This window comes from Colias philodice, chromosome 28, assembly GCF_061535455.1.
Source record: "Colias philodice isolate Cphi_HAF_F1 chromosome 28, ilColPhil1 Martin Lab GWU primary, whole genome shotgun sequence".
Taxonomy (NCBI): Eukaryota; Metazoa; Arthropoda; class Insecta; order Lepidoptera; family Pieridae; genus Colias; species Colias philodice.
In genome coordinates this window covers 1499167-1526055 of record NC_143113.1, presented here as the reverse complement: position 1 = coordinate 1526055, position 26889 = coordinate 1499167, and the positions used below count along the sequence as shown (strand labels likewise).

Genomic DNA, 26889 nt, shown 5'->3' with positions numbered 1-26889 from the left:
GAGGCCAAGACTCACTTTGGGTCCCTGCGCCACTCTAGTAAGTAAGTAGTAAAAGCGGAAAACAAAATATACCTACTTATTGAACTAATTTAGGTACGTGAATCAATATCGTAAATCGTAGTTCGTAAGGCAGTTTATTAAATAAGCGAGTGAGGCTTTGAAGATATACTCAAAGGAAATCAACAAAAAATAAATCGCTATTACCTACTTAAGTAAAAACAAATCATACCACATATATATACACATTTATTTCTTCAAATTAAAACAAAAACAACACAAACTACATACAAAATTTTTACCAAACAGAAAGAAAATAATTTTTTACATGCGAAATGCGAAGTCGTATTTTTGACAATTAATTTCTTTTCCCGCTCTTTCCCATAAAATTGACAACTTGTGCAAATGGCGCGAATTTCCCGCGCCGCGTTCTTTTTTTTAAACCTAGACCTGGCAACATATTGTCATCCGATTCAGCTATGGAGGATTCCATGTTTTTTGACGCAATCTCTTCCGATAAATCCGATTCATTTTTGTCCGTTTCAGTACAATCTCTGTATTTTCTGCTGTATTCGGCTTTTTCACGTCGATATTTAGAAGTGTCTGGAGAGCCAAACTTCATGTCTGGTGATTGGCACATGAGGGTGTCGTAGAAAAATTTATCTGCGCGACCTTCGGCTTTGGGTCTAGGTTTTATTTCATCATCCGAGCTTTCGTTGGAGGAATCATGGTGAGGGGAGCCTGGTGACGACTTCTTTGCGATTCTTGGGCTGAAAAATAATCTTTATTCTTTGATAAAATTAAGTATTAACAATATTTCGACGATTTAGTTAATTGGTAAATTTCAATGATTTTTTTGTAACAGAGGTTACTAGGTATTAAACAATATTCATACGATGTTCTGTGATTTTCATTCATTTCTTATAGATAAAATAGTCGGTCGTGTTTAGAGTTCATTTAAAAATTACCATCGTTTTTCACCTGCAAGAACAGGCGTCAACCCGGGCCGGGGAGACGGTGTCGCCATGAGACCAGCTGCAGGATCGTCGCCTTCACCCTAAAATAATTAATATTACTCATCACTATCAACTTTACAGTGCTACCATACAGATAAGGCCCACAGAGCATTTGCGCTAGCATACAAACATAATTTAAAAATAAAACAACTCAGATAGGCAGGCTTTATAACTTCCCTCTCCGTTTTATGAATTCCTAGACGGCCTCATCAATTTTTTGATCACATACTTTTTATAACACGAAGATTGTGGCAATAGTCACACACAATTTGAGTTTCATCAACTCATCAGTACTTTATCAAAGATTTAATTTACAGTGCGGTATTGATAATATGTAATTGCTTAAAAACGAACTGTAACTTAATATTACTTAAATCCAACTGCTACTGGCTTTAGTTATTACTTTATCCGCCAAATGAAAGTAACAATGCGTGATCCTCTCCACGTCAGCCCAGGCCACGATGTAGCGCGCCATCGTTAGCGGTATTTTGGGCAGGAAGTTTGAATGGAACTTCCCCTGGCAGTAGATTGTGATCACGTCTGTGTCCTTCACTTCGAATATTATGCGGAATATTGTGCCTGAAAATATAAAGCTAATGAAACTGCTTTTAATTCGAAGGAGCTCTTTGTGTGATGAATACGATAAATGATTATGCATATGATGAATACGTTTATAATTCTCTACTAATAACATAAAGCTGAAGAGTAATTAGTTTATTTGTTTGTACTTACTAATATCAGGTGCCAGTAGGGCACTGCAGGAAATAGTTCATACTTTTAACTACTGTTTCGATCTAAACAATAATTAGATAGCTCATCTTTTATCGAGGCAGGCGAATGTAGCTATTATACTATCACGTTAAGACTACCTACTGGGAACAGAGGAATGCGGGCAAAACCGCGGACACAGATAACAATATGATAAACAATATTTTATCATTTAAATCGTACCAGGGACAAACATATTATAGTTAGTATCCAAATTCCCGCTTCCAATCCATACACCATTTCTTCTCGATAGTGAAATAATATTGTCCCGGTGGAATCTCACGTCGAAATGAAGAACAACGTCGCGTGGTTCTTCCCCTTCCTGAGCGCATAGGTTTATTGACATCCTGCAGGTGTTACCATGCATAAGTTGAATATTGGGAAATGGGAAAAAATTTGAAATTAAAGTTAAAGAAAATAAAGATTACATGTAGGTAAATATATAGATTTAGCAAGATTCTGAGTTTATTGTTGAGATAAATGTATTGTAGTAAAATATTTCTAAATAAGCAGTCGACAAATACTGACTTTCTAGCATTTTCCTTGATTCTTCCACCGATTTCGATTCTGTCTCCAATTTTGAGAACGGAAGGTATATTTGCAGTAAAAACGGGCATTTTGATTACAATTTAATATATTTTGATAACATACAGCCTCGATTTTCTTCAAGTCAGGGCCAGTTATATTTTTGGTCATTTTGAACGAAAATTTTATACATCTGGAGGATATTAATTTGCAAAATGATTTTTTTTCCAACAATGCTAAAATAACCGAATTGGCAACTGTCACAATAAATGTCAGGTAACATTTATAAATCAATCTTATTTGTAAAAAGTTTCCAAAACATTGTAATTATTTAAAAATATGTATTTAACCACATTTAACGGAGCAAAATCTCCTAGTAGCATCAGTCATAATATTAATAATTATTGTCTATAATTCTCCATAATTAATTAAATAAAATCTTAATATAGGGTTTAAACTTTAAATCTGTTTAAAAAAGACGTGTGGCACTCGGGGACTACCGCGGTAAAGCTATTGCATGCTATGCCTTCAAGCCACACCTCCGCCGCTCCGCGCCGTTTTCGTTACTAAATTTCTGGATTCGGTCCCCGCGCTCAAGGCCCGCGATAGAAGCTATGCAATAGCTTTATAGTAGAGCCATTTTAATAGGCAACATTTGACAGTTCAACAAAATTCAACAATGTAACCTAGTAACGACGACATTGAATAACATGATATTTCGTTTTGTTAGAACTGCACATTTGCTTAACTTTTTTCAAATACGATTACATATTTATAATAATAATGACCGATACAAGTAATTTTAAGATTTCATTTTACTGATAAACCATTCTAAATATAATAAACAATTTCTGAATTAAAGAACTGACGTCGCTACAATTTTGTGTCAATAAACCTTTTTTCTTTTTAAATACCAGAGACGTTACTCTAAAAATCGAAATCTGACATCTAGAATCGAATGCATTGATTACTTCTGAATAAAAATCATCTTATATTAATAAATGTGTTTCAAGTTCGATTGACAAATGTTTCAAGTCAGTATCGATTAATTCACTTTAATCGATGTTTTTAAGCAGGTTACCTCTCTTCAAAGATAAAATTGATAGACGTCAAATGTTGCCTATTAAATTGGCTCAACTATAGTTAAAAAAAAAGCAGAAACCCTAGAGTCTAGGCAGCATCTACGCAGATATTTGACATCACCAATGACACAAAAGACTTGTCAAATGTCAACCATATGGTGTTTGACATTTAAAAGTTATTTGTCGGACAATCTGATATAACCTATTACCTATTAAAAGTTTATTTTAGATAAGTGAAAACACTTGAAATAAACGCATTTTTATCAAACCGGCACTTGCTTTAATCGGTTTTTATATAAAGGTAAGCAGTGCACATTAATTTCTTTTGTTTTTAATATTTTGCATATTGAAATAAATTGTTGTGAAATTTAATATTTATAAAAGTTCTTGTAGCCTCAATGAGTCAATTAATAATTGTTAACAACAGTTACGTATGTGCTATTTAACATTTTCTATTAATACTTCTATAACACTAAGGATTAAGTAGGTAGTCAGCATGTCGGTTGTAAGAACTTACACGTCTAATAAGAATAATAAGTAAAAACATATAACTTTAAGCATTATGATAAAGCAAAAGATGATTACTAAACAACGGATTTTGATGTGTTTTTTTTTAATAGATAGAGTGATTCAAGAGGAAGGTTTTAGTATATAATTTATTATGTTTAAGACAAAGCGGGCGAAGCCGCGGGCGGAAAGCTAGTAATTAATATTTTATGTGTTGGTATGTCTATGTGTAACTTATAACCAAATTGTAGTATGTAAAGTACTAAGATAGTAACAAAAGAAAAGAAAATGCGTGTGGCACTCGAGGACTGCCGCGGTAAAGCTTATTGCATAGCATCGCATCGCTGTGCCGGTTGTAGTGGGGGGTGTTAGGTTTTTTCGTTACGGAATTTTACATTCGGTCGCCACGCTCAAGGCCCGCGATAGAAGCTATGCAATAACTTAAAAAGAAACTTTGTTATTACTAAAGAAACTATCAAGTTATCAATGGGTGCTAAAAATACTTTGTAGGTGTTAAAATAATGTTACTAATCATAATGTAAATAAAAATATGTAACTACGATGTTAGTCACAATCTATTTATAGAAATAAAACCACACCAATATTTGCACATTTTATCATGAAATAATGTTGCAATCCATTTTGTATTTGATTTCATTTATTTATTTATCATTGATTAAAATCTGATGACTGTTTTTGAGGGAAAATCCCATTAAAATTGATGTATCCTTCCAAGAGATGATGAAATCATGCTGTTCTATGTACAGAGATAATATTTAATTTAATTTTATTTATATAGTTTGCAGAACTATTGAATCCATACTAATATTATAAATGCGAAAGTAACTCTGTCTGTCTGTCACTTAATCACGCCTTAACTACTGAACCAATTTGCATGAAATTTGCTATAGAGATATTTTAATACCCGAGAAAGGACATAGGATAGGTTTTATCCCGGAAATCCTACGGGAACGGGTTTTTCTTTGAAAACGCGGGCGAAGCCGCGGGCGGAAAGCTAGTCTTCTATATAATAAAAATTAGTGTCCGACCGAACTTTCGGTTTCGGTTTCGGTTTCGGCCGAGTTTCGGCCAAAAATCAAGTTTCGGCCGCAGTTTCGGTTTCGGCCAAAATCGGCCGAAACTTTTGCCGAAACCGAAACTTATTTCGCAAGTTCAGTGAACTTTGTGAACAACGCTTTGACGGACGCTGTCAAAGCGTTGGTTGACCCACGCTGGTGGAAACAATTTTTGATTATCTATGTTGAGATTGGAACTGGGTGTAATTGTAATTAATAATTATTATTTTTATATAAGAGGTACCTAAAAGAGACTTATTATTCTTCTAAGTACAAATACCAATCCAAAGTATTAAAGACTCTTTAATAAAGAGAAAGATCTCAAAATACCAAAACTTAGTATTTAAAGTAACAGTAACAATTACTGATTTGATTTAGATGACTGATTTTACCGAGAACTTAATTTGAAAAAATAATAAAAATTAAATTTGTTATTACTTATTAATATTTTAAGAATATTATTTTTTTTATTTTATATTAAATAAATGATTACAACAAATTTAATATACTGTGTTTTCCTTTCATGCCCTAATTAAGGCAAAATAATAGGTAAAATGCACCAAAGTTCAGTATTTTTAGAAATTTCATACTAGACCACGTGAGTTTCGGTTTCGGTTTCGGTTTCGGCCGAAACTGAAGCCACGGCCGAACATTCGGTTTCGGTTTCGGTTTCGGCCTGGAAACCAGTTTCGGTCGGACACTAATAAAAATGAATAGCCAAATATGTTGCTTAGTGTAAAACTCGAGAATGCGAACAATTAGTTTGTAATTGTTTAAGGCTCAATGCAGGTTTTTTTATAGAGAAAATATGTAAAAGGGGGCTACAGGGCAGAACAACATTTGCTGGGGCAGATTTTCTTAAAATTCAATTATTTAAGAGAAACTTCTTTAGGCGCATTGAGAGTAAAATTTCAAGGTTGCGTCATGGCAATACCATCACATCATCTTTGAATCTTGCCAAAGAAATTTCTGACACTTTATTTAACTATTATTATTCTAATAAAGTTAATTTTATATTTCAGCATATAATGGTTGTGTCAGAAGAAACCAATCCTCCTGTAGAGGGGGAAGCACCCAGTAAGAAAGCAGCGAAGAAAGCGGCAAAAGCTGCGGAGAAACAACAGAAAAAGGCTGAACATAAGGTATACAAGGTGTAAAGTAATAGTTAATTATGATGAACTGATATCAAAAGTACTGTAGCTAATGAGTAAAATACCAATGTTTTTTAATAAATGGATAAATCGAAGTGATTTATCCATTTATTCATACTAACACAAAATTTTGTTTTAAAAGCAGATTGGTTGAAGTGTCATCCTCGTTGTGCAATACAATGACAAGCTCTATTTAAAGTTTCTTAATTAATATAAATTATTATTCCTTGTCTCTTAATTCCCAAAAGAATGATGTATTATGTTTCACTGTAATTGTAATTAGATTTACTTATGAACTTTTGGTGGTATAAAAATATTGCTTTCATTCCAAAAAAATCATTCTCATAAATATTATTTGAACTATCACAGGGCGCGAACCCAGCGCAAAACGACACAGCCGAACCAGACATCTCCGAGGGTTTGTATGGTGTATACAAACTAATAAACTCCGACGGTGGTCACAGAGACAGGGCTTATGTTGATGTAAAGGATCTAAATGAGAAGGTGGTTGGGCAGACTGTGTGGGTGCGAGGTAAGTTTAATTATTTCTGTTATATTTATACACTAGCTTTCAGCCCGCGGCTTCGCCCGCATTTTCAAAGAAAAACCCGCATAGTTCCCGTTCCCGTGGAATTTCCGGGATAAAACCTATCCTATGTGTTAATCCAAGTTACCCTCTATATGTGTGCTAAATTTCATTGTAATCGATTCAGTAGAATTTGCGTGAAAGAGTAACAAACACACACACTCACACATCCTCACAAACTTTCACATTTATAATATTAGTAGGATAATCGGTGTGTCGATCTTGAATGAATGTTTAAATGTTTTAATCTTCCAAATTATTTGGTAAAAGTTTCCTTCTTAGATCTTCTGAATGTACACAAAAAATCGGAGATGTTTTGTTTTCAAACATGTAAAAAATTATCACAGTGTAGTAGTAGTAATTTTTATGAAAATCTATAAATCTTAGTTGTAAACTAATTGTTATACATATATCTAACAGGTAATGCTGTACTGGCAGAACAATGTTTGCCGTCAGCTAGTAATATCATGAAAATATTACAAAACAAAGTCTGTCTCTCCCATGTCTGTCTGTCTGTTTGTAAAACTCAAAAACGACTGCACCGATTTTCATTATGTTTTGCACTTTTGTATATCGTGGTTTTGGTGGAAGATTTTATTACATAACTAGCTTTCCGCCCGCGGCTTCGCCCGCGTTTTCAGAGAAAACCCCGCATGGTTCCCTTTCCCGTGGGATTTCCGGGATAAAACCTATCCTATCTCTCAAGTTGGATCGAACTGCACATGGTGTGCGAATTTTATTATAATCGGTTAAGTGGTGGAGTCCATTGAGGACAAACATTGTGACACGAGATTTATATATATTAAGATGTGTTAGGTTTTAGACTAGGCAAGTGAAACCGTGTGTTCAAGCTCGTATAACAAATTTTATGTAACTTTCAGCTCGTCTCCAAACATCACGAGCGAAGGGCAAGCAATGTTTCGCAGTGTTGAGACAAAATTCCAGTACTGTTCAACTGTTAATCAGTGTGAACGATGAACGGAAGGTCAGCAAGCAAATGGTCAAGTTTACTGGGAAGTAAGTTGATAAGTTAAGTTATGATTGTGTTAAGTTATTGTCAAGTGGTTAAGTAAGTTTTGGTGTTGAAAAAAAATTAAAAGCAAAGGAAAACCAAAAGGTTAGATAATATGAAAAATAAAATAAAAATACATACATGCAATTTGTCATAATTATAATTTACGAATACAATTTTACAATTGAATATAGCTTTACTGAATCATGAGTTAAAATATTATAGTCCTTAAAATTATGTAGAAAATATATCAGACCAGATGATTTTCTATTTATATCAATATAACAATATCGTCAGAACATTGTCAGACTCAGAAATTTTCCCGCAAAAAATATTTTACATAACTGTTGTTGAAATGGATATTGCTATAGTTGCGATTCGAGGTAATATCAGACCTCAAAATTATTCTTCCGTAAAAAGTGTCTTATTGAAAATCTGCCAGTTTATACAAGTTCTTGGTTACATTTTTAAAAGAAATAGTTTTAAAAATGTCACCAAGATTTAGATTTAGATTTATTATATGAATTTCTTCAATAGATTTTTTTTCAATGTACCTCAGACTTCTATGTAGTCTATTTCAGGCACCAGTTTCTCACAACGTTATCCTCTGTACTTTGTGTAGTATAATTAAGTTTTGTAAACTTTTAATGTTGTTAGAACCAAATAAAGATTTTATTAATTTATTATTTATTTTCCAGCATAACAAAAGAATCAATAGTCGACATTCAAGCCACTATCGTAAAAACGGCCACACCCATCGAATCTTGTACCGTTCAGAACGTAGAACTGTCCGGTTTACAAGTGTGGGTTGTTTCATCAGCTCGGGCACAATTACCGCTGCTTATTGAAGATGCGGCTAGACCGGAGATATCTGACGTGAGTATTTAAAATATGTTTTTACTAGGTTTCCGCCCGCGGCTTCGCCCGCGTTTTCAAAGAAAATACCGCACAGTTCCCGTTCCCGTGGGATTTCCGGGATAAAACCTATTCTATTTCCCGAGGTAAAAAGTAGCCTATGTCCTTTCTCGGGTATCAAAATATCTCTATACCAAATTTCATGAAAATTGATTCAGTGGTTAAGGCGTGTTGAGTAACAGACAGACAGAGTTACTTTCGCATTTATAATATTAGTAAGGATTTATTTATAGAATACAACAATAAATACGCATTACATATAGGAAGACATTATCATTAATTGTATCTCATGTAATTATCCTACTTAATATTAAAAATGCGAAAGTTTGTAAGGATGGATGTATGTGTAGGTGAGTATGTTTGTTACTCTTTCCCGCAAATACTACTGAACCGATTCAACAAACCATCCACTAACTAACTTTCGCATTTATAATATGAGTAGGAAGGATTGAAGTGAAATGATTCTTTAGGCGCGTTGAGAGTAAATTTTTACGTCATGGCAATGCCGTCACGTGATGGTCAAGGCGGTGATTTTGGTATCTCTGAATCTATCAAAAGAAGTTTCACTTCTGACACGTGTGCACACACGCTCTTTTTATTATAACTACTATAGCAATTTATTTATTGAAGTGAAAACTTCTTTAGCGGCGTTGATCACTTTTTCTGTAATGGGTATAAAATCTTAAACTCGCGTCAGGACACGTGACCTGATCGAAAAAGCGTAAGACGGATACCATTCCAAAATATCAAACATGCTCGACGTTAATAATCAAGTTTTCACTTCTGCCGGCACTCCCCAGTGCAACCCGGCTTTTTTTTTATTTAGTTATTTATAAGCAATAATTTACCACATTTAGGATCCGGAAGCTCTAAAAATTCGTGTGAACCAAGACACCAGGTTGGACAATAGAGTGTTGGATTTACGTACACCAGCGAACCAAGCCATTTTCCGTATTGAGGCAGGCGTTTGCAGGCTCTTCAGGGACATACTTACAAAACGGGGTTAGTTGTATTGTAGTATAAATATGTTAATTGTTGATTTATCTATAAGAAAGTTTGTTAACACGTAGATAACTTAGAATGTTAGTTACTTATTACACAAGAACGGCTGAGCGGATTTTGATTGTTTGATTTATATTGTTTATATCTGTCACGGCTAAAGGTAGGTGAGAACATAAACTTAAGGTTGATGTTCCGACCGTCCCTCCATACATTTTTGATTACCTCTAAACACTTAACACAGACACTATTTCTTTAAAACTAATCATTTTATCACTTCTCTATAATGAAATGTGTGCGCGTTCGACCTTTTTAATCAATAATTTACAATATTTACTTAGAAAAACAACAGTAAAATACCGGAAAAATTTGACACTTCTACAGTAGTGTGCGTGACTTTTGCCAAGCGAAACACGACATAAAGCACGACATCTAGCGCATAGACTATATACTTATTACAGATCTAGCGCGTCAATGTCTAAACGAAAGGCGATGTTTAGACATTGACGCGCTAGATGTCGTGCATTCGCGTTCGTTATCTTATGCATAATGAGCATAATTCTAATAAATCAAAGTTCTGTGTAAAAATTGAGTAATTTCATTTCCAATCGTTCAAAGAAAATAACAATAAAATAAAATAAAACTAATGACCTTAGAAACTATGTTTTTTTTTATTTATTACTCATTATTGTTCGTCCGTCGTAGGTCTGTAAACTGTATTGTACACTGAAGGTAAATGGTACTGTAGGTACTTTAGTTCGGCGTCGTCGCTCGTCGGCTTGATATAAAATTACATTCTTGATTTCATTGACACGCGCTATGATTTGCGCGCGGAATTTCTTGTGTTGTGAATTTATTTTTGTATGCTATGCATTTTAATTGATTCAAATTGCAATGTTTCTCTAGTATGCATTTGAGACTATATTGTAAATTGTAATAATTGATCGTGGGTATAGTAATTAATTATTCTAATAACGCAATTAGTAATATATGTATTTTCGGTGGGATTCAAAACAAAAAATTGGCCCGTGATTTTTATGAAATTTCACCACATTGCAAATCACATCAATCATAGCTGTTCATACACATGTATGACGAAAGTGATTAGTATTGTGGCTAACATTGACTCATCAGTTCATCACTGAAACCAGTGATAAATCAGTACCTATATCATATTGTGTTTGAATATTTTTAAACAATGATATAAGTATACAATTATTATAAATCGGTAAACTATCAAAGTAATCACAAACTTGCAAACATTGGTAAAATGTCCAGTAGTTTATGAGCCTATTCATTACAATCAAACAAACAAACAAAGTTTTCCTCTTTATAATATTAGTGTAGACAAACAATATGAATACGATCACGAATGCAAATTCGGGGATTTTCTAATTATTGCTAAATAATAATTGAATTCGTTTTGAAATACTCTATAATTTTTAGTGTATAAATAGACATTTATAATGTGGTGCTCATTTTTTTTGTACTGCTAACGCTATTGTAGGTACCTATTTTCGTTGTTTTATTTCAAGTGAACACGGCCATACAATTTTGTCACGAGCCGCCTATGATTGTAGGTACTTTTGTTAGGCTCCTTCGTCGTCCGCGTCGGCTCGAAAGTTCTTGATTTCATTGTCACGCGCTATGATTTGCGCGCGGATTTTCTTGTGTTGTGAATTTATTTTTGTATTATTATTATTTTTTATTTATTTTTTTATTTTATTGATTCAAATAAAATATTTCACTAGTATGCATTTGAGACTATATTGTATTATGTAGGTATAATTTATCGTAGGTATAGTTATTCTTATAACGCAGTTATATTTTCGGTGGGACAATTTGACCCGTGATTTTTCTGAAATATCACCACGTTGCAAATCACATCAATCATACACACGTATGACGAAAGTATAGTGGCTATAATTGACTCATCAGTTCATCACTGAAACCAGTGATAAATCAGTACATATATCATATTTTATTGTGTTTGAATATTTTTTAAACAACGATATAGGTATACAATATTATTATAAATCGGTAAACTACCAAAGTACTTCCGAATTTTCAGACAGACAAACAAGTAGTTTGAACACGCAGTTTTCTTATACTAGTAGCAAAAATCAAAACCATAATATTATGTTTCCCTACTATATTTTACTAAAAGTCGAGTGCGTCGAAATCGTAAATAATAATATGTTTTTCACCTTCCTGGTTATTTTCCCATAGTAAATAGTGTTTTAGGTTTGTTGTTGTAGGTAGGAATAATAATAATTATTCTTACATGTTGGTTATGAAATGTATATTGAAATAATTTACTTTTACAAATCATTAGTGATATAAGTTTTGAGTGAAAATGCTTGGATCAGCATAATATTATATGGTACTTCAAATACATGTTTTGATAAAAAAAACAATAGTGTAATAAAATAAAACTGCGTTTTATTGTAATCAATGTTGACAATTTTAAATTCCAAAATTATTGATCAATAAAATAGTTTACACCAACAAATATAACTTTTATTTTTATAACAATCGTTCATAATATAAACCGTAGCAGGTGGCGTTTTGAAGTTCTGTCTACTCATACAGAAAAATGGAAAACTTGTTTTTTTTGTAAACAATTTATTACTCATGTTGTTTGGCAACTCGAAGCGTGGTCGTCCGTCGTAGGTACTTTTGTTCGGCGTCGCGTCGTCGTCCGCGTCGGCTTGATATAAAACATTCTTGATTTCATTGACACGCGCTATGATTTGCGCGCGGAATTTCTTGTGTTGTGAATTTATTTTTGTATGCTATGCATTTTAATTGAATCAAATTGCAATATTTCTCTAGTATGCATTTGAGACTATATTGTAATAATTGATCGTGGGTAGGTATAGTAATTAATTATTCTAATAACGCAATTATATTTTCGGTGGGATTCAAAACAAAAAATTGGCCCGTGATTTTTATGAAATTTCACCACATTGCAAATTATATATTATACAATTACAATTACAATTATTATAAATCGGTAAACTATCAAAGTAATTACAAACTTGCAAAATATGCTTTTCCGAATTTTCAGACAGACACACAATTTTATTAGTTTGTTTTAGCAAAGTAGGTACCTATACCTATACGCTTACGTCGCGCGTCGCGTCGTCGAAAACGGTGCGCCCAGAAACAAACATTTCAATTCAATTTTTCAATTCAATTTCAATTCAGTTACAATCATGTTACAATCCTTTTTTTGTTCCGTAATTTATTGTATTTATTCTAATACGATTTTTTTTATTCGTCGGCCAGTTCTACTAGGTATAAAAAGATAAAATTGAAATATAATTATTGTAGCGACAGCCATAGGTATTATGTTACTATGTTTTCGTAAATATGTTTTTCACCTTCCTGGTTATTTTCACATAATCTTATCTTATACATATATAAAAATGAATCGCAAAATGTGTTGGTAAGCGCATAACTCGAGAACGGCTGAACCGATTTCGATCATTCTTTTTTTATTTTATTCCTTGAAGTACGAGGATGGTTTTTATGTAGAGAAAACGTAAATATTATGTACCACGGGCGAAGCCGGGGTGGACCGCTAGTATATATATATATAAATGAATCGCAAAATGTGTTGGTAAGCGCATAACTCGAGAACGGCTGAACCGATTTCGATAATTCTTTTTTTATTATATTCCTTGAAGTACGAGGATGGTTCTTATGTAGAGAAAACGTAAACATGTACCACGGGCGAAGCCGGGGCGGACCGCTAGTCTTATATATAAAAATGAATCGCAAAATGTGTTGGTAAGCGCATAACTCGAGAACGGCTGAACCGATTTCGATAATTCTTTTTTTATTATATCCCTTGAAGTACGAGGATGGTTCTTATAGCTAGAGAGCTAGTTAGTTTAGTTTTAGTGCAGTGGCAGTGTAAATGTTGTTGTTGAGGTTATGTAAATTTAACACTTTAGTTAACTACCAAGATATAAAGAAATGAGGATAGGACACAATAACTATTGGTTGAGGTATTTATAAACTCATAATATACTTTTAAGAAAATCACGTTTTAATAAATTTCTAGAATTAAATTAGAACAGCTGATTCAAAATAGCCTAAAAAATCTTAATAATAATAATTACGCTTCACAGCAAGAAGAAATGTACCATATGTACCCGCACAAAGTCGATATTGTGTTGCCTACCGTTCGACTCAATGGCTAGGGTTGTAACTACCTTTAATAATTATTACCAAACTAATAAACCGAGTGATGCGAAATAACCATAATTCTTTTAGAGTTTGATAAAATGATCAGGCAGGTATTTTCTTTAATCCTCTGAATTCTCGGTTACTAAATTGTATCGTTGAAATTATTCTTAATCGCGTAAATTTAATAAATAATCATATGGAAAACACTTTTCATTTGTTTTTTTACTTTCACGCCCAACTACTATACAATAATTACGTTGTTTCGGTATTTTGACGAGAAAACGCAGGAAACATCCGTTGTATCATTTTAGATAGATTGTATATTTTGTATCTGTAGAATTGAAATCAAAGCTATGTATATGTTGTCTCCATTCTTTTCTTATCGGATTGTTGATCCCAATGCGAATGCGTCACTTAAATTTTATAAAAGACAATTAAGAACATCAAAAATAAAGTGATACGTAAATATTTCACAGTGCAATATATTATGTAATTAATAATAATTATATATTTATGAAAAAATAATTACATCAGATTTAATAATAGCAATTGTTTTGAATGTACATAATATGAATAAATGATTACATCATAATAGTAATAATCACAATTGTTTTATTTCCCATTTGTTGCAACCCTAGCATATTTTCATGTAGCAGCAGAAGTACCTACACTGGCGGCGCGGCGGCATCGTGCGACATCAAAGGCATTGCCTTACTAGGTAAGTTTATAATGACTCATTTCTTTTATTATATAATTTACGTTTTACTTTTACAGAATCCGATTCAATGGATTATGAAGACGAGTCACACAACGCCATACGATAGTGATGATGAATGAACATTTCAATAAATGCATGCGTGTTTTTTTATGTTGTTTTGTAATTGTTAATTGTTTCTTAAATAAAGAAATAAACTAAATATTTAAATGATGATTTGTTATTTGCAACACAACTTTATATTTGAGATTCTTTACAAATGTATATTTAGTTTTGTATCATCAAATTTATAAATTTTATTCCATAGTTTTCAAAATTAAATGTAAATGACCATAAAAACATTAATAAAGTAAATCATTGATGTAAGGTCAGGGAACGTAATACATATATACATCTGACCATGTAGAAGCTAAGTCTTGTTGACTGCTGAAGTCTGTAAAGTTTTGTTGTCTGCTGAAGTCTGTACGCAATGAAAATGTCTGCCGTTTCGAAAATAAGTTTTTAAGACCCTAATAAATAAAATATATGAATGGCAGATCTGGTCAAATACTTTCAAAATTGTATTTTTTTCAGCACTTTCATAAGTGTCTGCCAGAATGTTATCCGCGTGATAATGGTCTGCCATTGTTATTTTCCGATAGTAATAATAATCTATTTTCAAATATCAAAATGGCAGACGTGGTCAAATGGTTTCAAAGTTCGCCAAAAATTTCCACCTGTCTTACCTAAGCGCGCGCCCCGTCCACCACTCTGGGCTTAGTGACTCCTCATCTCATGTATAGTAGGTATAGGGGAATCAACACACAAAAATCCAGGTCTGGTCAAATACATACAGGTAGCTTTGCGCTAGCTCTCTAGCTTCTTATGGAGAGAAAACGTAAACATGTACCACGGGCGAAGCCGGGGCGGACCGCTAGTAAATAATAAAATAATAAATAGTGTATTAGATTTGTTATTGTATCTTGTATACCTACGAATAATTATTCTTACGTCTTGTTGGGAAATGTTCAAATACCTACCTATTGAAATAATTTACTGTTACAAATCATTAGTGTTATTAGTTTTGAGTGAATAGGCATGGATCAGAAATTCTGAATATAATATGCTACTAACTACTCAAATACATACATGTTTACACAACAAACACCACTGACCTCTATAACTATAAGTTATAGAGGTCAGTGACCGTCAGTGACAAACACTATGGATACCTACGCTCGCGAATGCAAATTCGGTGATTTACTAATTATTGATACCTAGTCATTGAATTCGTTTTGAAATAGCCTGTACTTTGTAATTTTTAGTGTTATAGACATTTATAAAATGTGGTGCTCATTTTTTTGTAATAAATCATCCCGAACGCTATTGTATTTTCGTTGTTTTATTTCAAGTGAACACCTATACAATTTTGTCACGAGCCGCCTCTGGCCTCTGGGTGAAATAAACAAGTCAAATGATTTTTGTTCTAATTGTATTTTGGTAGTAGTTTGTTTAGAATTTACATTACCATTGTTTAATTTTTATTTTGTATTTGCAGTAAAATAAAAAGATGAAAAACTTCATTAGGTATATTGTACGACACCTCACTCTGAATCGCGCTAGCGAAATTTTTTCGTTACAGAGCACATATACAACTTTCGGACAATCTTCATTGAGGCCGGCCGGCAAATCGAGTATGTCGAGAAACTTCACTTATTCGATGGAGGTATTCTACCTTCCTTCCTCCACAGTTGTGGGACCCCGACGTGCATTGAACACGCAGCTTTCTGATACTAGTAGCTAAAATCAAAACCACAGATATGTCTGTGATCAAAACCATAATAATATTTTTACCTATTATTTTACTAAAAGTCGAGTGCATCGAAATCGTAAATATGTTTTTCACCTTCCTGGTTTTTTTTCCATAGTAAATAGTGTTTTTGATTTGTTGTTGTATGAATAATTATTCTTACTTGTTGGTTATGAAATGTATTTTGAAATAATTTACTTTTACAAATCATTAGTGATATTAGTTTTGAGTGAAAATGCTTGGATCAGCATAATATCATATTTGCTACTTCAAATACATGTTTTGATAAAAAAAAAACAATAGTGTAATGTAGGTAATAAAATAAAACTGCGTTTTATTGTAGGTAATCAATTTTGACATTATTTATTTCCCAAAATTACAATAAAATAGTTTACGCCAACAAATATAACTTTTATTTTTATAACAATCCTACTTCCTACTAATGCGAAAGTTCATACATGTTTCAAAAGAAAAACTTTTACTTTTACTATTATTTCAATTTATCCGGTTTAATTAAGACTTAATATTGATACATATGATCATTATAAATACAAATAGGAATTAACAATATAACGAATACGTGGCACAACTAAAATTTTACCGATACCACCCGTGGTCATTCTCCTTTGTGGGTCATTTGTAACAGGATGGCGGTTCTACAGCGAAAAAAGAAAAATGATGGTCAGAACGCTGATACCGGATACCTTAAGATACTGTAATATAAAATATTACTAGATTAGATAAAATATTATAGGTAGTATCTTCACCGTGTGTGACGCGCTTTACATTCACGCCATCTAGAGTTAAATCTTTATCATTTTTGTATACGTCTGTGTGTGTAAACGACCCTGTATGCAATGACAGATGTTAAAACGCATAATTTTACCGAATTGGGTGGATTTTAAGGCAATGATATAACATATTTCAATAAAATATAATATTCAGTAACCGCCATGACTATTCCTAGGTTTGATGACTATTCCAATTACGCAAAAACTCAAATAAACTAGAAATGTAGAATTCAGCGCCATCTAGCGGGATATTGGCTGGGAACAGATCGTTGCAATCACCTTAAGATTAGCCGGCTAAACTTAGGTTTATTTTCGACGAGGTGTTAATGTTAGTTTGTTCTATCTTTAGCCGGCTAAACTTAAGTGTAACCGCAGGCCCGTGGCTAAAAATGTCGGGGTGGGTAGATTTGGTTAGCGCCGGGCCGGTGGAGGGCTTGAGGGGCCCGCACAGTGCCAGAAAACACTCGCCCTGTTCCTTACATGTATTATAGTAACCAAATCTACCCACCCCGACTCAGGGCAGAAAGCTGGTGGCTAGGTTAGGTTAGGTTAGAACTCTTAAGACCCGCACGAGCCGAGCGAGCGCAGCGAGCGTGCTGCGGCAGCAGCCGGCGAAGTGCCAGAAAACACTCGCCCTGTTCCTTACATGTATTATAGTAACCAAATCTACCCACCCCGACTCAGGGCAGAAAGCTGGTGGCTAGGTTAGGTTAGGTTAGAACTCTTAAGACCCGCACGAGCCGAGCGAGCGCAGCGAGCGTGCTGCGGCAGCAGCCGGCGAAGTGCCAGAAAACACTCGCCCTGTTCCTTACATGTATTATAGTAACCAAATCTACCCACCCCGACTCAGGGCAGAAAGCTGGTGGCTAGGTTAGGTTAGGTTAGAACTCTTAAGACCCGCACGAGCCGAGCGAGCGCAGCGAGCGTGCTGCGGCAGCAGCCGGCGAAGTGCCAGAAAACACTCGCCCTGTTCCTTACATGTATTATAGTAACCAAATCTACCCACCCCGACATTTTTAGCCACGGGCCTGCGGTTACACTTAAGTTTAGCCGGCTAAAGATAGAACAAACTAACATTAACACCTCGTCGAAAATAAACCTAAGTTTAGCCGGCTAATCTTAAGTTTATGTTCTCACCTACCTTTAGCCGTAACATATCTATATACATCTGGATAGTCACAGTTAATATTGTTAAAATATTCAACATAATATTAATTATTAATTTAAAAAACAAGTGCGATTTATCAGTTATTGAAAAATCAGCAAAAGACAACGAATAATGCAATAGATTTACTAAAAATTTTACTAATATTACCTACCTATTATTTCATTTTAAAATATTGTCTTGATTTTTTCTCATGTATAAAAAATTCTTGCTTTTACAGTTTAGTACTCCATTAAAATTTACCGGCTTTAAATTTGAATTAAAAGTCTGTTTGACTGATTTTTACTATTCTAAGGGCCGATTTTTCAATACTTGGATAAAACTTATCCGTCCAATAAAGTATTACACGATAATATTAAAATGTCATGTAAACTGTCAAATACGGGCAATTAGAATACATTTTTAAAATGGTAGTTTTATACATTATTCGACGAATAAGTTTTAACCAAGCAGTGAAAAATCGGCCCTTAGTTAATTATTGTCTTTATTTGTGTGTGATTGCAGATAAAACCATAAGAAAACGAAAATATCATAATAATAATTTAATTTTTCCAGGTTTCGTCGAAATACACACGCCAAAAATAATATCGGCCGCCTCTGAGGGCGGTGCGAATGTTTTCACTGTGTCGTATTTTAAATCCTCTGCGTATTTGGCGCAGAGTCCACAATTGTATAAACAAATGGCGATAGCCGCTGATTTTGATAAAGTGAGTGATTTTTGGATTTTATTAGATACTTTTAGAATTAATATATGTGTTTATAAGAAAAAAATTCAATCATGAAGCGGTATCGAATAGTTCTTTTTTTGCATTACATTTTTTATATACAGTAGACCCGCGGTATTCCGACAATCGTTTTGCAATATGTCGGATTATAAGGCGCTGTCTAGAGATCTCCCTATAGTCGATGCAATTCGACAAATTATAGACCCAATGATAAGATAAGATGTTATACGTAATTTTGTTTCACAAGTAGGTACAAATCATGCTTCATATTGTATTTTGGAATTAAAACAATGTCTTCGGCTAGAGCAAAACAGTGGTGGCACATTTTTTGTGTATAGGTTGTACACGTTTAATCATGCATGATCGACGTAAAAATTGTCATAAAAAAAATTGGTTGTCTGTAAAGTCGGTTTACTGACGATAGTTGAACGTGACAACGTCTGATTGTGCTTCTTTGTCGCTCGTTCCGCGCTCTCGCTCGCACTTCAAGCCTTACATGGAACGCCTCAGAGCGAGGTAACGCCGCATGAGTCATGTTTTTTCGTGCGTGCAGCCGGCTCTATCGAATTATAAGACGTTGTCACGTCAAAAGGGATTCAGCAATTATCGACCTGTCGGATTATACGCGACGGATAGGCCAGGGGCCGGTGTAACGCGGTTCTACTGTGTTAAGTAAAGCGAGCGTGTTTCTTCTTTATCAGGATTGATTCTAAGTAAACTCGGCTTTCAAGTAGTTAAAGAATGTTTGTTTAATTGACATAATTTTAATGATTGAACCGGTTACAATTTATACATATATGTACAAAGAAATAAAATATCATAACAACTAATAATTGGTATACAAAGAATTTTAAAAATAGTGTACACGTGACACGTCATAGTTATTTATAATTTCTGACAGTTAAAATAAAAAATGAAAATAAAATCACTGAGGTGTTTTTGAATAAGAAATTAAATAGTGTTTCCGTAAAAAAATATTTTTTAAACATTGAAGTGGTTTTAATTAAAATATTATTATGTACTAGCTTTTCACCCGCGGCTTCGCCCGCGTTTTCAAAGAAAAAACCGCATGGTTACCGTTCCCGTGTGATTTCCGGGATATAACCTATCCTATGTGTTATTCTGATGTATAAGCTATATTGTGGTAAAGTTTCATTCAAATCCATTCAGTAGTTTTTACGTGAAAGAGTAACAAACATCCATACATCCATACTTACAAACTTTCGCCTTTATAATTCGTATTAAGATTAAGATTAAGATTTCTATAAAATATTCTTATTTTTTAGGTATTCACAGTGGGCGCGGTATTTAGAGCCGAAGATTCGAACACGCATCGCCACTTAACAGAGTTTGTGGGTTTGGACCTCGAGATGTCGTTCAAGCACCACTATCACGAAGTGCTCGACACAATCGGACAAACTTTCACCGATATGTTCAGAGGGTTGCAGGAGCAGTGAGTTGTTTTAATTTTATTTTCATGAAAATTTTAGTTGCTTTTAATCGTTTTCGTGTTATAATATGGTAAAATTTTTCAAAATAGGTTAGGTACTTAAAAAAAGAGCGTGTGCTGAGTTCACGTGACAGAAGTGAAACTGTTTGACGAAATTCAAAGAATTTCACGTACATAGCAAAACTACTAAGATTTTTAAAACAGCTAATAATATTTTGAAGTGAAACTTTTAGGCGCGTTGAGAGTAAAATTTCAAGGACGCGTCATGGCAATACCGTCACGTCATGGAGTAAGGCGACAATTTTGGTATCTTTGAATCTTGCCAAAGAAGTGTCACTCCTTACACGTGTGAAAAACTATTCATTAATTATTCATAAATTATTCATTCATTAACAGATTCGCAACAGAAATAGCGACAGTGGGCCAACAGTACAAAGTGGAGCCATTCAAATTCCTGGACCCACCATTAAGGTTGGAATTTCCGCAAGCTGTTCAAATATTGAAGGAAGCTGGTAAGAAAAAAGTCGATAATTTAGTTAAGACTTTAGGATTTAGTAATTTAACTAGATTTATAATAGAATCGTTTTTTATTGGTCACTACATATTTGATACTAGCTGCTCCTCGCGGTTTCACCCGCATTGCTCCACTCATGTTGCCCGTAGCGTGATGAAATATAGCCTATAGCCTTCCTCGATAAATGGGCTATCTAACACTGAAAGAATTTTTCAAATCGGACCAGTAGTTCCCGAGATTAGTGCGTTCAAACAAACAAACAAACTCTTTAGCTTTATCCAGAAAAACATAGTCTAAATCCTATTTTTTATACCGTCTATCATTTAAAGTACACACCCATAACTGCTAAACCGTTTCAGGTGTAACTATCGGCGATGAAGACGATCTATCGACACCGGACGAGAAACTCCTCGGTCGGCTTGTTAAAGCTAAATACGACACGGATTTCTATATATTGGACAAATATCCGCTGGCCGTCCGTCCGTTTTATACTATGCCCGATCCTAATAACCCGGTAAGTTTTTGTTTGTATGTATGTATATCATAGCCTAGAGATTATGCTACTAACGAATAAGTATTACTATTAGGGCCGATTTTTCAATCCTTGGATAAAATTTATTCGTCGAATAATGTATAAAACTATCATTTTAAAAACGTATTCTAATTGCCCGTATTTGACAATTTACGTGACATTTTAATATTATCGTGTAATACTTTATTGGACGGATAAGTTTTAACCAAGCATTGAAAAATCGGCCCTTAGTAGATAAACTAAAGATTAGGTAAAATTCCCTATTTGAGATAGTAAAATCAAAACATGGCACTTGAGACTTTTATAATGTAAGTAAATTACTATAAAATGTTACGCAAAATTAACTACATACAATAACGATTAAATATATAAAAAAATTTTGGTCTGATATACAGCTGCTATATTATTATCCTGTCTGACATTTCTTGCTCTGATAATAATTTGATATAATAGTCGTATATATTAAATATATTAATCTCTCTGCTACTAATCTATACTAATATTATAAAGAGGAAAAGTTTGTAAGTATGTATGTATGTATGTATGTATGTATGGTTTTCACGCAAAAACTACTGGACCGATTTCAAAAATTCTTTCACCATTAGAAAGCTGCATCTTTACTGAGCAACATAGGCTACATTGCATTTTCAAAAAAATTAGAGATCCTTACCAAAAACGCAATAATGTAACCCAGGGTGTAAAAAAATCCTCAATAAAACTTCTGTCATCGCGTGCGCTGCGGAATCTATTGAAGATAGAACAAAAAAATGTTCTACGGTATTATAGAATGGATCAATATCTACAAGAAAGTCCGCGATACCATATGTCCATCTTCAGTAGTTATGTTACTACAACAACTTTTTTACGTTTTCAAAGTAAATAGAAGCGCCGACAGTAATCAAACCATGTTATCCATACACATATATTAATCCTTATCCCATTAAATGATTTTTTATTATAGACTGTTTCAATACCAGCAAAATACTTTTTAAATGAAAAGAATTGGACATTCCATTCAAAAGATATAACGAATTTTTAAAAGTGTCAATCTACAGAAAATAGTAGGTATACTGTTCGAGCAGGCCGTAGTGCGGGGGTCACGGAGGAATTCTACCAATATGCGTCTTGACGGAACACAGTGGGGTTTTGGTCGGTAGGAATCCGACATAACCCCCTCCCCCGGAGGCCGTGGGTATCTATGAAAGATTTCCCAACTAAAACAAAAAAAATAAAAAGGCCGTAGTGCGGGACGGGGTAAAGGTGATTTTCATGTGATTAAAAATTAAACCTATAGTCCGACCTATAGTAGACTTTTCACTGTAACGATATCGCTATATATGCAGGTGAAACCGCAGGGCATTGTCTTAATATAAAGGGTGTAATCGTTAAGTGTGCACAGGCGATTATTCCGTAACTATTACAGATATCAAAAAACTTTAAACTGATATCGAAAGTACTTAACCTAATGAGTAAAATGGCCATAATAAATTTTTTAAAATAATACGAGAAATATCTAAAAAATTAACTTTAAACCCTCCCATACATTTAGTATGAGATATGAATATCCCATGTACATGGGTTGATCCAAAAGTAATGATAATCAATATTAAACAAGGTCATTACAGTTAAAATAATTATGTATTTCTCTAGATAGTCTTCTAACTAGATAATATACTTCGATATTTTTTTTCCTTAACTTAGAAAAAAAAAACTTTGACTTCATCTACAAAAACCCCTCAAAATCGGCCATCACTTCGCTGTCGTCTTAAAATTTCTTGTATCGACGGTGTTTCTTGTGCCGAAGTAAGAGATAGAATTAACTAGGAGCTAGATCTTACAAACAGGGTGGGTGTTCAAGCATTTTCAATGCCGATTTTTGATTGGCAGCCATCGCAACTGACGCTTTGTGATCTGGTGCGTTGTCTTGGTAAACCAACATTCAGCCAACCCGCAATCTTTTAATTTGGTCTGTGTAGTAAGAGCCCTGTGTAGTAGTGGCTACCTTCTTAAAATATTCCACATTTCTTCAGCGTCCCAAAAAACTACGGCTTTAATCTATCCCACTAATTTTCACTTTGAAAATCTTCACCGTCACTTCGGAAGCTCGCATCCAGGCCATTGATTGTTTCTTGGTTTCAGCATAAACATGGTGAACCCAGGTAACGCCCATGGTCACAAATCGTGACAAAAAATTATCCTGATCTCATTAAAAATTTAGAAATTCACCCTCTAAATGTCGAATCGTTGTTTCTTCTTTTCGTCGGGAAACATTCTGGCTCGCACTGTTCACATTAAAATTAATGTTAATACTTGGAAACGTGGCCTGTAGATATAATTTTTTTGTGATAACTTAGTGAGTACACGAGCAAGCATAAAACATGTATTTTATATTTTTATGTGCACAGGAAATACCCAATTATCATTACTTTTGGATCAACCTATACATTTAATATGAAAGATTTTAGCTTTTTTTTGTTTTTTTGGTTTTCTGCTTTAATTACTTCGCAAATTTGGAGGGAAGTTCATTTAGAAACTGTAAATAGACCTCCTCATTGTATTGCACAATAAGGACGTCACTTAGAAAATCTACTATGAATACAAAATGTATGGGAAATAAATTGTATGGGAGCGTTTAATGTAACATTTTTGGTTATTTCTCGTTTTATTTTTAAAAATTTATTATGGCCATTTTACTCATTAGGTTAAGTACTTTCGATATCAGTTTAAAGTTTTTTGATATCTGCAATAGTTACGGAATAATCGCTTGTGCACACTTAACGATTACACCCTGTATATAAATCTCGTGTCACAATGTTTGTCCTCAATGGACTCCTAAACCACTTAACCGATTATAATAAAATTCGCACACCATGTGCAGTTCGATCCAACTTGAGAGATAGGATAGTTTAAACATGTAGGTACCACGGGCGAAGCCGGGGCGGACCGCTAGTATAGAAATATATTTACTTGGTTTACTGCTACATTTCGATGTCTGAAATTTTTTGGTCTGCTACCCAACTGCTATATTACAACTTATTATATTTTTTGGTCTACCACTTATTATATTGTTGTCTGGAAGAAATCGCTTCAAAGCGATAAGGCCGCCAATTTGTACGATGAAGATTCATTTTGTATATTATTGTATTTTATATCTGTGCATTGTACAATAAAGTGTTTTTTTATTTTTTTTATTATATTTTTTGGTCTGATCAATGAACAGAAAGCATCGAACTCGTACGACATGTTCATGCGTGGTGAGGAGATACTGAGCGGTGCGCAGCGAATACACGACCCCGAGTTTCTGACTGCAAGAGCGAAACATCATGGGATTGGTGAGTTTTTTATTTATATTTATTTTTCACTAGCAAACTGGGCGAACTCCGTTTCGCCACCAGAGACACATTTTCTTTGCTATAAACCTCACGGAGCCCGAGACCTTTCCAACGAATGCAAAACCGTGGAAATTGGTTCGTGCGTTCTGAAGTTATAGCGTCAGGAAGGAAAACCCGACTTATTTTTATATAGTAGATTAATATGTACATTTCAGAAAAATTCTAATATATTTAAATTCCACAACCCAGTTAACACAGCTGCTAAAACACGAAAGACTGTAGTTTTCTGAACAAACAAAATTGTAATTCTAAATTTTAATTTGTATACTAGCTACCTCCCTCCATAAGACCTGTGTCTTCCCGAGTTTAACACTTAGCAACACATTTGGCGATACATTTTTATTGTGTAGCGTAGTACACGCAAAAGTGTTTAGCCTATAGCCTTCCTCGATAAACGGGCTATCTAACACCGATAGAATTTTTCAATTCGGACCAGTAGTTCCTGAGATAAGCGCGTTCAAACAAACCAACTCTTCAGCTTTATAATATTAGTATAGATAATAAATGAAGTTGTAAATATTTTTTTTTTTATGTTTTCAGATATTGAAAAGATAGCAGCATACATAGAATCGTTCAGACTTGGCTGTCCACCACATGCAGGTAACTAGAGTTTTCTCTTTTCTTATTTTGTTATTTTTATTAACTTTCCAATTTCGATTTATAGCGTTTTCATAGCTATTAGATATACAAATTCAGTTAACATTAACATAATATGTCGATTATAATGACAAATGCATAATTTATTTCAAATATATTCAAATAAGCTTGGTAGAGTCAATTTTAGCAATTAGTGTAACTGGCTCTGATTATGTTAAAAAAATCAAAGCCTAACGAAGGAGTTTGACAACAATTGATTTTTTATTCACTCCCTTTGCTCGAGAAAAACCCATTTGCTAATCGAGACAATCTATCTCCATAGCAAAATTCATGCTGATTCGATTAATTTATGCAAAAAAGCGAAAGAGACATTCCCCCTCAAAAGTCTTCGCTTTTTTTAAACTTAATATATTATGTAAATTAAATATTTTTTACAGGCGGTGGCATCGGTCTAGAAAGAGTGGTTATGCTGTACCTCGGTCTCGACAACATTAGGAAAACGTCGATGTTCCCGCGCGACCCTAAACGAGTCACCCCTTAAATATTTATTATCTATGCATTTTGTAATCTGCGTTTATTAAAGAATTTTATATAATCTGTGTTTTATAAATTTTTGTGACACTATGCATTTTGTAATCTGTGTTTATTAAAGAATTTTAATATAATCTGTGTTTTATTAATTTTTGTGACACTATCCCTATGTATTTTTGCGGTACATTTCACTCAAAAACTATATGCCTTTATACTTGGGTTTTAAAATAGTAATACTTTAAATGTGATTCGTGTCAACATAAAATATTCAAACATACAAAAAAGGACACGAATCACATTTATACATAAAAGTATACACATTACATATCAACATAGCATCAAAAGACTGATCTAAACTTGAACTTAACTATGCAAATCTTATATATAAAATTCTCGTGTCACAATGTTAGTCAGCATACTCCTCCGAAACGGGTGGACCGATTCTCATGAAATTTTCTGTGCATATCGGGTAAGTCTGAGAATCGGCCAACATCTATTTTTCATATGTACCACGGGCGAAGCCGGGGCGAACCGCTAGTAAAACTATTTCCACACTACACAACTTACTTGTCATTACGTAAATAGAATATTACGATTAAGTAGCACTATATGAAATAGTACAGACCACAGTTATTATATTTTAGAATCATCTATTAATAACTATACTGTTTACACTAAAAGAATTTGACATAACTAGTGGGGTTAGAATGAGCTTTCGCTCGTTTGAATAAATGTGTAAGAGAAAAGATTGGTTTGTACCAATGACAAATCTGCCGCTTTATTCGTGTGTTCAAAGAAAAATTTACAGTAATTATATCCTTGGTTATGTCTATCGCCATCTATCGGAGCTTTTAAAT

General features: G+C 33.8%; 2 protein-coding genes across 2 annotated transcripts; one reads left to right on the top strand and one right to left on the bottom strand.

The window, feature by feature from the left end:
* Nucleotides 1–348: 348 nt before the first annotated feature.
* LOC149476182 (uncharacterized) lies at nucleotides 349–2399 on the bottom strand. Its single transcript, XM_089712411.1, has 5 exons — nucleotides 2310–2399; nucleotides 1965–2128; nucleotides 1417–1592; nucleotides 966–1054; nucleotides 349–767 (listed from the first exon to the last, which is right to left on the bottom strand). The coding sequence occupies exons 1-5, from the start codon at nucleotides 2396–2398 to the stop codon at nucleotides 356–358; spliced, it is 930 nt and encodes a 309-aa protein (XP_089568537.1). The 5' UTR covers nucleotide 2399; the 3' UTR covers nucleotides 349–355.
* Nucleotides 2400–3556: 1157 nt separating this feature from the next.
* On the top strand, nucleotides 3557–26096 carry AspRS (aspartyl-tRNA synthetase). Its single transcript, XM_089712236.1, has 13 exons — nucleotides 3557–3689; nucleotides 5994–6113; nucleotides 6492–6654; nucleotides 7590–7725; nucleotides 8419–8596; nucleotides 9493–9637; nucleotides 18847–18998; nucleotides 20303–20469; nucleotides 20863–20978; nucleotides 21340–21494; nucleotides 24733–24844; nucleotides 25445–25504; nucleotides 25939–26096. The coding sequence occupies exons 2-13, from the start codon at nucleotides 6000–6002 to the stop codon at nucleotides 26040–26042; spliced, it is 1602 nt and encodes a 533-aa protein (XP_089568362.1). The 5' UTR covers nucleotides 3557–3689; nucleotides 5994–5999; the 3' UTR covers nucleotides 26043–26096.
* The last annotated feature ends 793 nt before the right edge of the window (nucleotides 26097–26889 follow it).

What these genes read in the sequence shown, in the direction of transcription:
- LOC149476182 (XM_089712411.1), bottom strand. Translation starts at nt 2,398, where the DNA reads ATGCCCGTTTTTACTGCAAATATACCTTCCGTTCTCAAAATTGGAGAC. An exon ending in CTATAATATGTTTGTCCCTG is followed by an intron (nt 1,593 to 1,964) that starts GTACGATTTAAA and finishes TTATATTTTCAG; the next exon opens with GCACAATATTCCGCATAATA. An exon ending in ACTTTCATTTGGCGGATAAA is followed by an intron (nt 1,055 to 1,416) that starts GTAATAACTAAA and finishes TAATTATTTTAG; the next exon opens with GGTGAAGGCGACGATCCTGC.
- AspRS (XM_089712236.1), top strand. Translation starts at nt 6,000, where the DNA reads ATGGTTGTGTCAGAAGAAACCAATCCTCCTGTAGAGGGGGAAGCACCC. An exon ending in AGAAAAAGGCTGAACATAAG is followed by an intron (nt 6,114 to 6,491) that starts GTATACAAGGTG and finishes GAACTATCACAG; the next exon opens with GGCGCGAACCCAGCGCAAAA. An exon ending in CTAGACCGGAGATATCTGAC is followed by an intron (nt 8,597 to 9,492) that starts GTGAGTATTTAA and finishes TACCACATTTAG; the next exon opens with GATCCGGAAGCTCTAAAAAT.